Source organism: Megalops cyprinoides, chromosome 11, assembly GCF_013368585.1.
Source record: "Megalops cyprinoides isolate fMegCyp1 chromosome 11, fMegCyp1.pri, whole genome shotgun sequence".
In the NCBI taxonomy this organism is placed as follows: Eukaryota; Metazoa; Chordata; class Actinopteri; order Elopiformes; family Megalopidae; genus Megalops; species Megalops cyprinoides.
Window position 1 is genome coordinate 21,369,033 of NC_050593.1, and position 17,776 is coordinate 21,386,808.

Genomic DNA, 17,776 nt, shown 5'->3' on the forward strand with positions numbered 1-17,776 from the left:
AGTATGTGTTTAAATACTTATTTACGTAACGTTAGCTTAGCTAGACTACATCGATTAGCCACCTACTTGTTTCGATAACACTGATTAAACCAAGAAAGCATGGCTAAAGCTAATGCGATATGTCTGCCCATTGTCTTGTACAATTCGAGAAGACGAGCACAGCTAATTTGGCCAAATCAACCATCTCGTACTTCCACAACGTTGCCTAATTTGACATATTGCTGACGCGTTTCAGTCAGCGGTGGGAATCGGCTTCTTCCGAGGTGAGGCCATGGCTCGTGCCGAGTATTCGCTTCGAAGCCATTTAACTAGCGAAGTGTACATTTTTGAAACGTAAAATGTAAATGTTTGCACGCTGGCTAAATTGATTTTCACGGAGAGAGACTGAAATAAACTGGTCAACAGTCAGTATAAACGTTTGGTTAGCACAGAACATGTCGTATTGAGGGCAAGACAATACGTAAACATAAAACGTACTTTTTTTTTGGCATATATTCTTTTACGTTTAAATATCTATTTTTAAGCAAAGCCACATAATCCTCTGTCAACGCTTCTGTTTTATACACCATAATTCCATAAATAAATGTAATCTAAAGAATGTGAAAGTGTGCACCTATGACCGTATGTTTCTGTATTGTGCAGATGAGAACCACCTTTCTTCTAACAGAAAGCTCTTTGATCCGCGGTTTACGCTGTCAGATGTGGTCTGCATGTCTTTCAGAAGTCGAGGAAAATTCGATGTATTTGATGATGGAATCCGTCACGGAGAAGTTCACCATGACAAATAAATACCTCCGCAGCTGCAAGGTGCAGCATCCGTATGCCACCAGAACGGTGACAACAAGGAGCCAGTGCAGGTCGACACAGGGATTCTTTGAAAGGTTACCCGCAGAAGTCCTGGACATGATACTGCAGTGGCTGTCTGGTAGGCCCAGTGACCTTTATTTACACTTACACATAGTGTAAGAAGCCTGTAAAATAGTGAATAATAAAATGGGTTTAATGGGTCTGTGCCGTAAAAAACAAATAATTAAAGTAATGATTGTCCGTTGTGAGTACTGTTGTTCCTTAAGATTTCAGATAATAGGCTGTCATGTGAAAATTTATTAATTTCAATGCATTGTGAAGGACATGAGTTTTGGGTTCATTGGGGTTTTTTGGTAAATAACCTATTCATGTGTGCAAGGTTTGACATCTCCTTTTATGATAGTTTCTGGATGTGCAGGGAACATCATACTGGGAATTATAGTGGGATCCGCATTTATATTAAATGGCATCTTTAACTGTGATGCCATGTTGCAACACGTCGATAGTTTGGGGTGAAAGCCCATAACTGTGCCATCCTAAGCATCATCACTTGTGTCAATGAGTGTTCATCATTGAAACTGGATGGATTTGCATGGATTTGCACCCTGTTATTCACACAGGATAATGTTGACCTGAAATTGAATCGGGTCCTGAATCTCTTGTGTTCTTATTTATTGTTGTAATATGATTTTAATTTTATTTGTAATATAATTTATCTTTATTTATCTGTTTTGTAAGTGATGGAGATCAGCGTGTTCAGCATGGTGTCTAAGGCCATCAACAACTACATCATGAGCTATGTGTCCACACAAGCCTGGAGGAACAGGATGATAGTGCCGAAGTTCCACCAATCCACCTCTCCCACACAGGAGGACTGTATTCTGGACCACTACCGGTCCCTCGGTAAGGGCTGCCCAGTGACGCTGCCGTCCATAGACCTCTGTTTTAACAGCATCGATATTGCTTCATTCATCTTGAGCTGGTAATATCCACATATGTATTTTTCATGTTCCTTTCAGATTCAAGGGAGTAATATGAACATTGTATTTCAGTTAAATGAAGTTGCAGATATTTTGATTGAAGTTTCAGACCTAAACTGTAACAGCAGAATGTGAAAAAAAAAACACCAGTAGATACAACATTTTATAATGTTCTACTTTTGCATATTTTCTCAGGAGTTTTGTTCAAGAGATGTACTCTTTTGCTGCCAACCAAGGACAGGCTAAAGTTTATATATAGCAAGTTTTCACAGGTAAGAAATAAAGAGACAAGAAAGACATTACAAGACTTAAAATGAGAGTCCAGTGAATGTTTAGTTCTGTATCCCTGTGTAATTTAAGTGTGTGTATCTACACTTAAACACAGAGTCTACTGCTGGATTTATGAATAAACCAGCACGTTCTTAAGATGTTTTTGGATTGAAGTATTGATTGTGAATTTCAAACAAAACAGAGTACAATGAGGAGCTAAAATCTCTTTTAGGTTCCCTGTTTCACAATGGAGCGCTGCACATCTTCCCCAGGGTGTCTAGGCTTTGCCAGTTATGGAGTATTTTTGCAGGTGAAAACAGCTTTTCCAAGTTTATTACTGTTATAGTTTATGAATTGGATTTTTTAATGTAGTCACGTGTAAACAGAATAATACTTGTTAAAAAGTTGCAGTTCCAAACAAACAGCCCAAGGAAAAATAATGCACACAGTTTAGACTTTTTACTTTTTATCCTGTATTTAAGTTTACAGTGGCAGGCATAATCATGAGCAAAAGTTTACTGTTTATATTTATCAGTAATTACCTGCATCATGCAACAACCCAAACAGCATGGCTAATTGTTAGCGATTGACTCAATAGATGAGATGTCTTTAAAGATTATTGGCACAAACATAGTTGTTAAATTGGTCTGAAATCCATCTTGCACATACCTTCGAAAAACTTGGTTTCGTGCAGGTCTGACACAGCTTCCACTAGCATGGGCTTGCATATATGCCTTCCATTTTTGCATTGTGATTATTGTTGTTCTTATATGTATCACATGTTTGTTCCATTTCATGATTGCAAAAAGGATAGGTTTCTGCTAATTAGCACCAGCATTATGATGGCTCAGGGTAATTTTCTTACAAATGGAAACACCTGAAGTGGCCCAAATAGCTGTGCAGATCGTAATTCCACTGCTGTGAATAAGAGGGGCATTAAAATCACGCTTGTGGAGTATAAGGAGCTCAGCCAATTATATGATTTAGTCCTATTATCAGGGCTGTTATCAGACAATGTGATGTGCTGTGAGGTGCACCAACACAAGTATCAATACAACAGTGTTCGCCAAAGCATATCTGATGATTCGGATGCCTGTATTTCAGATCATGTGTTTCTTATGCAAAATGGGGAAAATCCCTGTTTTTCTGATCACTGACCTCATATTCTTCCTGGCAACATAGTTGCTCAGGTGAACTATGTAATGTAAAACATTTAATCAAGTTACAGAAAATGAGAGCACAAGCAAAATTAAACTAACCAAATATAACACAAATGAATATAACAGAAAACCAAGCAACCAATACATCACAACATTGGTCCATACTCTGAAATAGGACCTCCATAGCACCTCTGCAAATGTCTCCTTTGTGTAACATATCTGTATAGTAAAATTTTATTGTCATTTTTTTAGACATTGATAGCTGGTTGGGATGAGCTGGAGTGCCATCGGGTTTTCAACTTTTTGTGTGAGATCACAAACCTGCCCCGAAAGATTGAGACCGTTATTACTGGAAAACCTGGTTTGTCATTTTCATTGTTTTTACTCTACACAGTGGGTACATTTTTATTGATCTGTACCAGAGTCTGCACTGCAGTAGAAACAGACAGAATACTGAAGGAACATATAATGATAATGAGCTGGAAAAGTGTGCCTTTCATCCCTCACAGAGTTGTAAAATCACAGCGTAGGTGGAGAGGAAAGGATTTACATAGCCAATTAATTTGGGGATGCCTCTGTGGTCAGATTGACAGAGCCAGATTGGGAATTTGGCTAGGACACCGGAGAAAATCCCTGCTTATTCAGAGAAGTGCCTCATGGTTTTAAATGGCCTGGGACCTCTGTTTTATGTTTCAGCCCTATCATTTGATTGGAGGATATGTTTTCTATAAGTTCCAGTGAAAGAAATTCCTTGGCCCGGCAGAACCTTATTTGCTCTGGCTACAAATACAGACCAGAAACTGGCATTTTGCGGTTGCCTTGGAAACCTTGCTTATGTGTGTTGTGTGACGTGGAAGTTTCTTTCTCCCGCTCCCTGACAGGAGCCTCCCACAAGTTGGAGCTGCAGATCCGGCTCTTCTGCAGAAATGTGCTGCTGGACCCCTGGCAAAACCGGCGCGACACGCTCTTCTGGCTCACACGCATCCTCAAGCTCTGGCCCATGGTCAGCCAGGCCCGGCTGCTCTTCATCCTCTACGGCCCACTCCTACCAGATGGTAAAGCAGTATTTATTGTCCTACTGAAATGTACACGTCCTCAGCCACAAAGCCATACTGCTGCTCCATGCTAGTAGGCGTACTAATTAGGGTAGACAGTAGAGTTTCTGTTCACCGACATCATTTGCTGAAATTTGGAAACCTGGGAGAAAGATATAAAGCTATCAAGGCTGGAAGGATATAAAAATGCATTATGGAGTGTAATTTATTAAGTGCTGCACCTTGTAAATACTAATATAATGAGCTAAGCAGAGTCAGAAAAAGTGACAGATAAAGTTTGGTGTTGATGGATAATTCTAAACTCTGTCTGTTATTTGGGTGGATGAGAATTTCTTTCATTAGTGGAAACCGATCATTCAGACCCGGATGTTAATCCTGGTGATTCAATGCAAGAATGTGTAGGTACGCTGTGGTCACAGTCAGCGTGGCGTTATCAGCCCATTTATTAAGACTAGCTATGGGATTTCAACAAGATGTTACAGAGCTACAAATTTAATTCATTATTGACTGGTTATTAAATCTTGCATTTGTTATTGTGGCAATGCACAAGCAACCCTGCAGTAAATGTGGCTGATGATGATGTGCTGGACAGGAATGGTTTTGTTTTAATGTTGTAGGACACGTTTGTCTGCCCTTTTAGTGATTGTCGCTGTGTCTCAAAGGTAAGATTGGCTGGCATGAGGTGCTTGATGGTGTGGTTGCACAGTGTGGGCTGTGGGACCTGGCAAAGGCAGTCATTCTGCTTTACACTGACTTGGAGGCCAAGAACTGGACAGCTGACACCCTCCTTGGGATCATAGAGGAGATAACAGGTAATGTTTTTACAAGGACAGAAGCGTGTACTGTACATAGTGATGTGTTTGTAGGCAGAATAGGATAGTACCATAAAGTGCTGGGGAGGTCACTTGTTAGTGTTTTAAGACAATGGAAAATTGAAACATTTTGGGGGAAAAAACGGTCTTTCAGTTTTTAGTTTTGCCCAACTAAGATTTGTAGTTTTGATTTTCACGCGTTAATTGAAACTTTGAACTATTCATATAGTCAGCAGTGTCCTCTGAAATTGGAACAATGTTTGTGCTTATTACTTGTACAAAAAAATAATGTTTTGATGAGGTGTTCAAGTGAAGGACCAAGTCGTTTGAAATTGTCTTAAGTGCTATGGAAAATAGGAAGAAAGTGTAAATATGGATCTAATATTAGGTATAACAATAGCGGAATACATGGATGCAGTTTGACATTGACAGCATCATTGATATTGACATTATCGACATGTGTTGACTGTGCTGTGGGGCCATGTTTGCTTTTGGGCTGACTGTGCTTGTGTACATCACTTGTAGTGCTGCCGGAGGCCTGGCACATGGAGAACATGGCTCGTCTGCTTGTTCTGTGCGGAAACAGCATCTGCTACAGTGTGCTGGCCAGCAAGGCGGTCAACAGACGGTTCCTTGAAATCTCACGGCTCCTAGTGTTTCTCATTCTGGTGAGTGCCAAGTTAATTTAAGGAACTACTGTATGTATTGACCCATGCCAGAAGAGTCACAAAACAGAAACATAAGCAGAACCAAGCTTAAATCATCATGAAATTTATTTATATTTATATATGAAATGAGTGTGTTTGCAAAATTCAGTATCAAAAATAACGGAAAGTTTTTCATATTGTTTTACCTAGTAATACTTTCCTACTTTTGAAATATACCTTCATATGGTGGTGTGCACAGAAGTAATTGAAGGAGGCTTTCACTTGTCCGTCAACAGTTGATACTGGGAATTATCTGTCTGTAATCAGGTGTGTGAGAAGGATGGGTTCTGCATGTCCTGGCCAGTTAAAATGATACAGCAGATCTGCAAAGTCTTTCCCACGGCCCAAGATAGGTGGTCCTTCATCCAGAGCGTGGAGAACATGTTCTCGGAGGTCGCCATGGAGATGTACGAGGTTGTCATGGCAGGTGAAGACAGGGCGTGGCATTTTCAGACTTATTTCCCACTCTCTTTATCATTCATCCTCTCTAACTCTTTTCTGCTGCTAGGTTAGCACTGAGGCATTCTAGGATCAACATGCAGCTGTTTAATTTCATCAGCCCCTGTTATTAAAATGTCCACAATATGTTTTTATGTCTATGTTCTACATAGTAAAAGGGTGGTTTAAGACAGTAACCTGACAGTAACCTCATCAATGATGGACAGTGCACATCTACAGACATCTACAGACATCTCACATTTTCTCACATTTTCATGTTGTTTTGTTTATCACTGTGCCACAATATTGTTTTTCAAATAGAAAGCCAGTAAGAAAAAGGCAGTAGAAACAACATAGCAATGTATGAGCCTACACTTCTTGATGGCAACCCTCTACAGTTTAATCAATAACCTGATGCATTCAGAAACCAGACCAGTGTCTCCAGTCCTGTAACATTGTGTTTTCTCATCTGTGCCCCAGTTCAGCTCTTAATTAGGTACATTTGGTAGACTTTTAATGTCCGTTCATATTCATTTATAATATATCAATTACATTACGAAAAATGGCCAAGGAAGTGCATTAGAGGAGGCACATACGTAAAGCAAGATTTTTGACAGTCTTGAATAGATGATTTTCATTCTGTCATACACTGATCCATCTCTGTGTGTGGTTTGTTAAGGCAATCGGAATGAGGACATGGACACGTTCCAGAGCCTTTGCAGCCTGCTGAACGCCAGCGCACACTTCCACACAGAGATGGTCTACATGTTCCTCAAAAATGACTGAGAGGACTCTCAGGCCCAAAAGGGACCCACCCCTTCTTTATTTTTAATTTAGCCAGTGAAAATTTATTTTAACGTCTTAATTTTGTGATAGCAATGGAATCCCTTGTCCTTTTATAAGTTAATCCCAGAGAATCACTGCTTTTATGTATATGCTTTTGTAGTTAAAGTCTTCATAATTATCTACTCAGTCTTACCCTTTATATCTTAATGTTTTCCAAGTACCATATTTTGTGAATGCATTTTGATTTTATTTATTTATTTATTTACAGGATGTGAGCTGTGTAAACTGTTTTTTATTGTATAATGTTTTAAAGTTGTGTATTGATTGTAAATACTCAGTACACTTGATGTGTACTGAGGTGAGAGATGTGGACAGCAATTAAATGGTTAATTCTGTTGATGCATTTTTAGCAAGACTCAACGGAATAAATGGAGTTTTCAGTCTGCCTAAATCGTGTTGATCTTCTTTTAATTTAATTTATGGCAGATGGCTTTCAGTCTGGAGTCAGTTGTACTACTTTCCTGATGCCAGTGCTGGGAGGGTGATTTAATTAGGGAAAAAAAATCAAATAATTCCCAACTCAATGACAATGAACTGAAGAACATTAGTCATTTGAGTTGTATGATTTGTTTCTCTTTGCTAACAACTGTCATTTACATTCATTTCCATTTTCAGTGGAAAATTTGGATTATGAACTCATTTAATTTTTATTGCCGAGGCTTCTGTTTACATGACTTTCTGTAATGTTATGGTTAAGTGTGATGCTAGATAAAGCACAAGCCGTCATCCCTTCAGATTTAAAATGTTTATTGAACAAGAATTCCATCTTGTGCCAAATCAGCTTATTACATTCCTGCAGGATTACCATATTACCCAGGGCACTTTGCAGACTTCAGGGGCTGCTTAACATGTCTGCTCCTGTGTCAGCTGAAGCACTGCCATATGTTGGACACGCGTTAGCCTCTCCAGCTCCTCATAACACAAAAGTGATGTACAAGTGGCACATAAGGTTGTGTCATTCCTGCTTTTAATGTCCCTCAAGTGGTTACAACTGACTCAGGCACTACAGATTTGCCCAACCCTGCCATGGAATCTTCCAATTCACTCTGCTAAAACCGCTGAATTTCCCACTATTCACTTACTGTTCTACTCACCCATCTCTGTGAAAATATTACAAGGATTCTACTTCAGGGTTTTTCATATTCAGTTTTGTATTGGTTAGAAGGTCTGATGGAGATTAAATGCACCCCCCCCCACCCTGTGTATTTTGTCTGTCAAAAATTGCATTTTTTACTTATCCGAATAACCTGAAGTGAAATTCATATTAATGCAGAGTGACTACACATGATTGATGTGCAGCAGTACAGGGTGGGTAGCATGTCCTTGATTCAAAGATCTTTATATTTAAATCTCTGGGAGAATTGTTGGATACTTATGGTTAAATGTGGATTTACATGCAGGGCTGTTATTGACGAGACAAGTTTATGCTGAAACCACAATTCTTTACTTAAGTCATCTACAAATACCATACAATATACATGTTCCAGGTAGAGGTATTCAGATCATCACAAAGTTGGGGTTTGACACATTTAAGCAGCTTCTGGTTGTGTTGCGCATAGTTGTAGTGCCTTTTAAATACAAACATCTATCTAATGGATGCTTTTTTAAGATTCTAGGGAATGTCAAACAGTTTTTGGTGAATCTGCTGTGTCTTGCCCTCATAGATCCAGGTGTGATCTAGGTAAAACATTGGCTGGCAAATTCAGAACAAAGCTATTCTTCATGGAGCTACAAGTCACTGATGAACACACTAGGATACTGGACCGTCAAATTTAAAATGTTGAATTATAATATTTTCTGGGTAATAAATCCAGAATGTAACAGTAAAATTGTGTATTTTTACATGTCAGTAAATTTAGTATTACTTTAATGGGGATGATCAGAGGTTAATCAACTCTCCAGTGGTTAACCAACAAATCAAGAGGTTATGGGAATAGAGACCTCACTTCCTCAACACATTTTTACTATATATCATAGTTTTGCCCTTATGTCACTCTGTGCAACAATAAGGAAGAAAAACCTCTTAAGAAGACTGCCATCTAGCTTGCATCTAGCAGCATTTTTTGATGGTTAATGCTGCTTGATGAAGCACTACTGGCTTGCAATGGCTGTCCATTTGTGCAGGTTCTTTACTTTCACATACACTTTTACACACAAAAAAACCGCAAAGTGATGGCACTAGAAAGAATGTCTAAGTTGCCTGTTATGTTTTGATGTACAAACAAGCATGAAACTAGATGAGATGCAAACAAGTCTCTGGAATGTTAAAACTATCATGCTTGAAGCTGCTGATAACTTTTTCTGGCAGTTGACATGTATACATAAACATGACCTTTTTCTCCTAGTTAAGAGGGCTGTATAATATTTGATTGACCTAGGGCCTGTTGTTAATGGTACATTAGTCTGCATTATATAAATGTTCTTTATAGGCAAACAAGTGAATTTCACCCACGCTGCACAGTAATATGTAATGGAAGTCAGCATGATATATGGACCCTTATTTTGCAACCCGAGCCATCAATAAATCCAGAGGGTAACAGCATGCCAAAATGTGTAACTGCAGCATTAGTTTGTCAGTCAAAAACAAGAGGTAACCTTACTCTTATGTCTGATGCTGAAAATCTGTGCAAATCAAAACTTACGTCTACATCATCAATATTTTCATCAAATAACCATAAGTAATCCACTCCAATGGTAGTTGCAATAGACAACTAGAAAGGTCTGGCTCAATTTACATTTTCTTTATCCTTACATAAATTTATCCTGCTCATATTGGTCCTGCATTGACCTCAAAATATTACCAATCTGACGCTTATTCGTTACATTATAAATAGCCTATTCGTTAGGTTGTATAAGGGAAAACAGTTAAGGCACCTGCGGAAGGACTCCCCTGTAATTTAGATAATTTGCAGAAATATTCACACCAATATAACATACCTGATAAGAGTAATGTTAAGCAAGTTTTTGACCCACAACTGAGACCTTCAACTGGTGCTTATTTAGAGTTAAAAAGAAAAAGGTGCTAATTTAGAGTTTAAAAGGGTTTATAATGATGGGGTTTGTTTCAAATAAGTTATTTTCTGTATGTGTTTCCTATCTTTCCATTTATCCCAATTTGGATCTCATAAAACATAATGAGAACAGCACCAGTTTGACCTACTATTACAGCAACACAGCCAAAAAGCACATCCAAGCATATCATATTTTTACACAAGTATAGCAAATAAGAATCCTTCCTCAGAGTGGTCACTACAGTCAGCCATTGATCCATATGGACGGGGTCATAGGTCACGCCACATCCGCTTCCACTGTGGACAGCTTCACACCGGGCGCAGAGGATCTGTTTTTGTCTTGGTTACTGTCACACCAACACAGCTCCCATCCTCCTAATCTCTCAGGTTCTCATTGTTTTGATCTGATCTGTTAGGAACATGAATACAAATGGTTTTAATAAGACCACATAACTATATAACCTCAAAGAGAAAGAAAATTCTATAATGAAGGTAATTCATAGTAACCAATTAAAATGTCCTTTTCATTTCATCAGTTGACTTTGAGAACAAAGTACTCTATTTCATTAGGCTTTTGCTGTTTCATATAGAACATGACTAATGTTTTCAGTCATGTAACCATTCTCAACTACAACAATGGGAGAACTACTGCATACAAAATAGGTTTTGAAAAGTACTTCTTAAACACACTAAATTTGATAATGGATATCAATCTACATTCGCCACTACAAGAATTCGGCATCATATCACATGACTGAAATCACTCTCAACTGCTGAAGCTTTCTTACAAAACGTGTTTTCTTCACTCAAGGTAGGGAAGTATTTTAGGATTCCATGAAAGTTCTTGCTTGGGATTATAATAATATGACTTTATTGTCCACAAATGTGGAAATTTGTCTTTGGCTCCACAGGTAGGGACCTGTAGTATTTTTTTCCAGAAATGGATAATGGCAGTTTAATTTTTTGAGCTGAGCAGGCAACTGCATTTGGTTCAGACTTTTAAGAGAGGTTAGTCTTAGAACAGTTCATCTGATCCTAGGTGAATAAAATGTTATGAAATAATGAATATGAAATCAGTAATCAATAATCAGTTATTTGATATCCACAGGAAAACGCATCATTAAAAACTATGGCTGTTTATCTTTGAATTTATTTATTTAATAGATTAGCTGATTCTGAAACATACTGTTGTGCAATTCTTCATTCTTGCAGTTCCATTTATGGTGGTAGCTAGTTCTAAAAGGTAAAGTGTCACAGAAAACTAAGACAACAACACAAAAAGTAACTAAGTGACAAGTACATCCTCTAACACAATGACTCAAATACATATTCCACATTACTAAAAGCAAAACCATGAAATACTTACTGTGAAATTTGTTCTACAGATGTGGTGAAATGAAAAGTGAAGTGAAATTTAACAGCTGCACAGTGTACTTACTGCAGAGTTTTTCAGTGAGAGAATTAAAACTTCAATTTAAAAGTAAGAGTTCCTAAAACTAAGAATTAAACATTTAAAAGAAAATATATTTGCATCTTTAAAACATAAATCTGAGGTTTTTGTTCCTCCAAAATTTACAGGACACTGGATCTACTGGACATACGGACAGGTCAAGTCATGAGTTTCCACAGCAAAACTGCAAAGAGATGGATAACACTCCAGCCACTATAACATAAAAAAATTCACAACTATTAATTTATCAGCAAACACAGTACCTTGCAGCCAGTCTACCCCTTCTTGCAAGCCTTCACCTCTGACAGCATCACTTGCACTGAAACAGATAAAGAGGAGCCACAAGTCATCCACTTGCTCTTGCCCTCTTCCCGACAGTCATAGCCTCTTAGGTCTTATTAATTTGAACATTAACTCACGCCAGCCTTTTGAAAGCACCTTAAAAATTCTGAACCTGTGAGATTCCAGGAGGCACCCTGACCTTTGAGGACCACAACTGCCTGTTTTATGGACAGCTTCTATCCAGCCCCACATTAAACTAGTGTCTTACATTAAAAAGAATGTCAACTTAAGGCAAAACAATTCCAAGAACAACCACAGCCCACAAAGGGTCTCATCAAAAGAATTAGATCATATGGCTATTCGGGATCCAGAGATCCACAACTCTACTCACTAACCCTGAGCTATTCAGCTTAACGAGGAGTAACTAACTGTTACTGCACTTTAACCACGCTTTTTGTATAGGGGTATTACAACACTGACTTATACACTGACACTTCAGTTAATGAAGTTGCATGACTTTTTTTTTCTATCACACTATTTTCAGTATCACGCTTACGTTTACTTTGCATTTTCAGTATGACATTAGATAATATGGCATTTGTGCTATATATTGACACTCATGGCCGTACAACAATGTATGTAATTTGTTCATGTAAGTTCCATTATATGTGCATGAGTACCTTGCTTTGTAAGACTGTCTGGATACAGATGTCCTCAAGATTAGCAAATGTAAATGCGTATGTAGGAGCCAGAGAAAGGTTCGCCACCTACCAGATGTGCCAGGGCTTGTCTTTGATGTTCTCCAGACACAGCATCTGGGAGACTTTCACTGAAGACAGCGCATCGCGCAGGTCCATTTTATTTGCAAAGAACAAAATAGGCATTCTTCTGTGTTTTATGTCTGTATGGGAGCCGAAAAGTGAAGTCAGGAGAACATGCAGAAATTCTGACATCAATAGCAAAACATATTCCTTCATGAGTGGGAAATCACTAGCATTCACTTACAAAAGCCACTTGATAGATTTACTTCTTTAGTAGTTAGCCACAAAAGAATTACACTTATTATAGTATTGTACTGTGATTGTAATATTATAGCTCTATACATCTAACAGATAACATGAAATACCATTGAACAAGCAGAAGTTATTGAAAAAAAATGTCAGAATTATATACGACACATAAGATGATTTTTGGTGACAATAAACAGGAGAGAAGGGTATTAAATCAGGGTTTTGTTACCTGGATGGTTGAGGAGCGTGTCCAGTTCTTCTTTGGCAACTACCATTCTCAGCTTGTCACTGCTGTCAATGACGAATATGATGGCCTGGCCCTCTCTATGGAGAGAACGTTTTGCTCAACGTTTTGGCTCAAATGTTGTGACAATAACGGAAACAGTGTTTTCCCAAATCATGGAATATTTCTCCATTAAGTTGCTGTACTTAATAATCGTAGGTAATTAACTGTAGGTAATTTACCCCTTCATATTTACTCCGGATTCTTCTCTGGTACTATGAAGAAAACAAAAGTACTGACAACAAGAGGAAAAACAACTACTCTGCGGTAATATATTGAAATGTTGATACAAGTATCAACTTCCCCTGAGAGTTTTGAAGACAAATGTTTAGATTAAAGAAAATGGCAGAGGGCCATACATTGCTCAAAGCTGGTAGGGTAACAGAAATTTGGGAGGAGAGTACACCTCCAAACTAGTAAAGCATTTCTCATTTCTTTTATGCAGCGCTCTACATGGCCTATACCACATATGTCTGTATATGGATTTATGTAATATATATTATATGTATATATTTAAATGTTGATTGATTTAATGCAAATCATCTTCATGCATTTATGGGCAACAGCTTTCCTTTTTCTGTGTAAATTGTGCCACTTTAAGTAACAGAACCATGGAAAAATCAACTCCAGTCTGGAGGAGTACAAACTTACTTGTAGTAATGCTCCCATAGATTCCGGTATCTTCCCTGACCAGACATGTCAAAGACTGTGAAGGACAGACTATCAAAAATAAAGAAAACAAAACAGATAAGTTTTTCTTTTGGCTTTTTGCTTTCAGCAGCTATGCACTAAAATACCTCCATTGGACAAAGTAAACAACATTCCTTGTCTCATAAAATCAAAGCCAATATGCTTCAATAGTAAACATTACCTTGATGTCTTAAACTTCTCTATGCTGAAGCCAATTGTTGGAACAATATCTTGTGTTTGAGCCTAGAAGAGAAACAAATTAAATTAAATTGTAAGTCTATTAACAGTGAAAATAAGTATTAAAGGAAGTAATTGATCTTCACAAATACAAATTCAAAAGCATTTGATTTTAACACTTCTAAATGAGATCATCTTTCATTTAAAAAAATACATTTTTGGTTTCAAGAAAATCACTGTACTGATTGTAAGGAAAAAAGTGCTGCTGTTGTAGACTGAGCCAAACATTTTAACAAGATCACGTACATTATAAGGGCAAGCATTTTCAATGTATTTTAGCACTGTAAAATGGCATTCAGTCATCATGCAAATTCTGATAAATCATCCCATCTCTGGGCTTTTTCAAGTTTAAGTGGGTGGCAGGAAGGGAACAGTGTGTGGTTTCAGTGCAGTCCCTATGTTGTGTTGTGCAAACACGCTTAACACTCCTGTTACTGGGAATCACACCTTGTTATGAAACAGTCTGATGTACACAGCTATACTAACGAATAGCATCTATTCCTGGCAAGGTGAGAGCTGTACCACAACCAACCCCGCAAATCACAATTTCGTCATTTTGGCACCACCTTACTAGCAGCAAACAACTTAGCCAGCTGCAGTGATTACTGGAGTAACAGCAACAGGTATGAGTTATTACCTACCTATATCCACATAACCACAGTGGGCAGCAGTGTGGTGTAGTGGTAATGAGCTGGGCTTGTAATCAAAACGTTGCTGGTTTGATTCCCCGCTGGGCCACTGCTGTTGTACCCTTGGGCAAGGTACTTAACCCACAACTGCGTCAGTAAATACCCAACTGTATGAATCCATAGCATGTAAAAGTGTAACCTATATAAGCTTCTCTGGATATGAGCGTTTGCTAAATGTCAATAATGTAATATAAAGCATACGTTGTTATTGTTTTTATTATTTGTAGTGGTAGTAGTGGCAGTATTAATAATAGTAGCAGTAGTATTAAATTGCGCCACATCCCATTAAACAAAAGCCGAACACACGAATTGCATATTCCTCTTGAGAGCCCATGACAACACATAGTTACGGGAGGATGGCCAGCATCGTTACTCAATGAGAGACCAGACACTTACGTTTGACGGTTTGAGTTGATTGATTATGGTAGTTTTCCCACTGTTATCCAGCCCCAAACATAGCACGTTCACCTCCTTCTTCTTCAGTCCAAGCCATCCTGCTAACTTGTCGAATAGCCCCATTAGCTTTCTTCTCTGGACAGGTCCTGTATTAAAACATTATAACGTTATACGGGACCATGACTCCAGCACCCAAATAGTATTAGGTCCCTAACGACTTCTTAAGAAAACTTAACATACCGGTTATAGAAAAACATCTTTTAGAAACTCTTGCTATTAGCAATTACTTATCTGCAACCCTCACAGCTAATGTTAACTATACAGTTAGCTAGCTCTAGTCAGGTAATCCGATTAAGGTGTACGGTTTCCTCACGCTGCGCGAAGCGACTCTGTATTCATATAATCTGCCAAGAGATAATTCGAAGCATTATTAGAAAGAGAAAGAAAACGAAGACAAAGTTTAAAAAATCAGCATGGCATCGAGTGTCTTTATACCATACGATAAAGATCTGGCTAACAAAAGTACAACAGAACAACCACATTGCTTGCTGGCTATAGCTAGCCATCTGGTTGTCACGTTTTCTGCCTCTCGACTAAATGTCATCAGCCAGGTGGCACCGCTAACGTGCTGCTGTAGTTGTTAGCCGGTAAACTGTCCTTATTACCAAGACTGTCAGCGTTTACTCAACTGCGTTAACCACTTTGTTGAAGTAGCGAGCGTAATTCTAACCAACGTTAAGTTGCACAAATGATTCCTTGTGAGGATCAAGACAGTTAGCTAGCCAGATATCCTAGCTCACTTGTACAGTTCCAGTCACTAAATGGGATTCGCTTGAAAAAGATAACATTAGGTAGTGAGACCAACTGCGGTAGAGCCACAGTCCCTAATCCGCATTAGCTAGCAAGCTAGTTAGTTGGCTAATTTATCGTCCTAACAAGCCAGCTATCTTGCTAACGTTTGTGCTACACAGGCCTTTACCTAGCTAACATTAGCCAGCAGTAAACAGGACGACTAGGTAACTAATTTTCAAAGACAGAGAGAGAGGCGAGGCGCAGCGAACATGGATGGCTAAGTTAACTAATGTTAACAATGCATTTTAGCAACTGACCTGTCAGCAAAGGCCTCTTCGCCCGGTAACAGAAGTGTGGGACCTCGCTGAGTCAGACACCCCGATTTCGATCTCCCTATGTCCAGTTTGCTAGTCTAGCCAGCTAACAAAGCATCACCCAGGCTAGTTCAATAAACGTGTTCGAAAACCTGACAAACTGACTCCACAATGCATATTCTGATAATGATATATCTGATGATATCGCATGGATACAACGCGCGTCAGCTAGTGCCTCTATTGGGTCCACGGAGAGAGCTGGGAATAGTTAGACTGCGTTGCTAAGAGACGGTGTATGCTCAGCAGCGCCACTCTCTGGAGGACAAAGCCAGGACGGGGTGACGTAAAGCTGATACTGCTAACCCAACGGAGACTCGACGAAACACAGGTGCAATTTTTAACCTTTAAGAACTGGCATACGCCTGTTAAGCGGGGTTAATGGCGAGTATAACCGAGGAGCATGCTGTTCGCTACGTAATGTTTTAAATATTTAAATGTCTCCACACACTGCATTCACATGTGAAATGGTGGGCTGTGTTTTTGTAGTCAAATGTGAAATGTCACCGCTGGTGAACACGTTGGAGACGAATAGCCTTTTTATTTTTTTTCCCCAAATTAAAGCACCAGCTAGCAGCTCAGCTGGCCTTTCAGCAGATGCGCACTTCTTAATTGCTGCTATTTTGAGAGGTGTGGCTAGTTAGCCAATGGTTGGCTTCCTCCATCCTCACTCCTGATACACTCATACAAATAGAAGTACACCGCAAGAAAGGAAGTTGATGGGGTAGAGGTCTGCTATTGATAAGTGAAAGCTGAGGATCCTCAAATGACACATGTACCCAAACGTTCATCACCATAGACTCCAGATAAAATACAAAATGTCACTTTACTTACTACTATAAAACAACATGTTTGAAGTCTTGAAAGTTGGTTCCTCCTACAGAGGAGCAGTATGTTGAAATGTTTGCATTTGCTTATATTAGCTAAATGAAATAATTATTTAAAAACAATGAGAATCTTTTAGGTTTCATAAATCTTGGAAAATTTATACATGGACAATAACAGGAAGAAGAAAGAGAAGAAGAAAACATTTACCTTGCCTTGATATATGTTTGACACCAGCTTTCATGACACCAGCTTGGCTCAGGCTATGAGAATGGCAAATTTATTTTACAAACAACGAGGTGATAAGGTACTTACTACAATATAGTCACTACTGGGAACTGAGACAGCAATTGCTGCCAGTGGAAGTAGCACCTGCCAGTTGTGTTAAAAGCTGCACTAGAATGATACATGCCTGATACTTTCCAATTTTTTTATGCTACAGGCAACAAAGTGATACAGACCTGCTTGCAAAGTCTGGTAGTTTCCCTGTAATTGTTCCCACCATAGAGTTTCAAGTTACATAACAGCAGCAGGCAGGTACAGCATCTGGTGATGAAGTTACAATGTTGTGTTCTGTTCTAGAGATTTTGACTCCCTTTCCTTTCTTTCCCCACTCCACTTTAGCAATAATTATATGTGACCTTTACAGTTTTGCAAAACCTGTG

At 38.7% G+C, this 17,776-nt stretch overlaps 2 protein-coding genes across 2 annotated transcripts; one reads left to right on the top strand and one right to left on the bottom strand.

The window, feature by feature from the left end:
• The first annotated feature begins 750 nt into the window (after nt 1-750).
• On the top strand, nt 751-7,038 carry LOC118785914 (F-box only protein 47-like). The gene is made up of 10 exons (XM_036540863.1): nt 751-925; nt 1,546-1,710; nt 1,983-2,059; nt 2,290-2,367; nt 3,470-3,578; nt 4,099-4,272; nt 4,935-5,084; nt 5,610-5,752; nt 6,059-6,218; nt 6,909-7,038. The coding sequence occupies exons 1-10, from the start codon at nt 751-753 to the stop codon at nt 7,013-7,015; spliced, it is 1,338 nt and encodes a 445-aa protein (XP_036396756.1). The 3' UTR covers nt 7,016-7,038.
• Nucleotides 7,039-9,062: 2,024 nt separating this feature from the next.
• arl6 (ADP-ribosylation factor-like 6) lies at nt 9,063-16,482 on the bottom strand. Its single transcript, XM_036539936.1, has 8 exons — nt 16,233-16,482; nt 15,124-15,269; nt 13,983-14,044; nt 13,763-13,831; nt 13,058-13,152; nt 12,590-12,719; nt 11,800-11,855; nt 9,063-10,495 (listed from the first exon to the last, which is right to left on the bottom strand). Exons 2-8 carry the CDS (start codon nt 15,244-15,246, stop codon nt 10,470-10,472), a joined length of 561 nt encoding a protein of 186 aa, XP_036395829.1. The 5' UTR covers nt 15,247-15,269; nt 16,233-16,482; the 3' UTR covers nt 9,063-10,469.
• Nucleotides 16,483-17,776: the final 1,294 nt, after the last annotated feature.

What these genes read in the sequence shown, in the direction of transcription:
- arl6 (XM_036539936.1), bottom strand. Translation starts at nt 15,246, where the DNA reads ATGGGGCTATTCGACAAGTTAGCAGGATGGCTTGGACTGAAGAAGAAG. An exon ending in GAGAAGTTTAAGACATCAAG is followed by an intron (nt 13,832 to 13,982) that starts GTAATGTTTACT and finishes TATTTTTGATAG; the next exon opens with TCTGTCCTTCACAGTCTTTG. An exon ending in CTATGGGAGCATTACTACAA is followed by an intron (nt 13,153 to 13,762) that starts GTAAGTTTGTAC and finishes TTCTCTCCATAG; the next exon opens with AGAGGGCCAGGCCATCATAT.
- LOC118785914 (XM_036540863.1), top strand. Translation starts at nt 751, where the DNA reads ATGGAATCCGTCACGGAGAAGTTCACCATGACAAATAAATACCTCCGC. An exon ending in GTTATGGAGTATTTTTGCAG is followed by an intron (nt 2,368 to 3,469) that starts GTGAAAACAGCT and finishes TCATTTTTTTAG; the next exon opens with ACATTGATAGCTGGTTGGGA. An exon ending in GTACGAGGTTGTCATGGCAG is followed by an intron (nt 6,219 to 6,908) that starts GTGAAGACAGGG and finishes TGGTTTGTTAAG; the next exon opens with GCAATCGGAATGAGGACATG.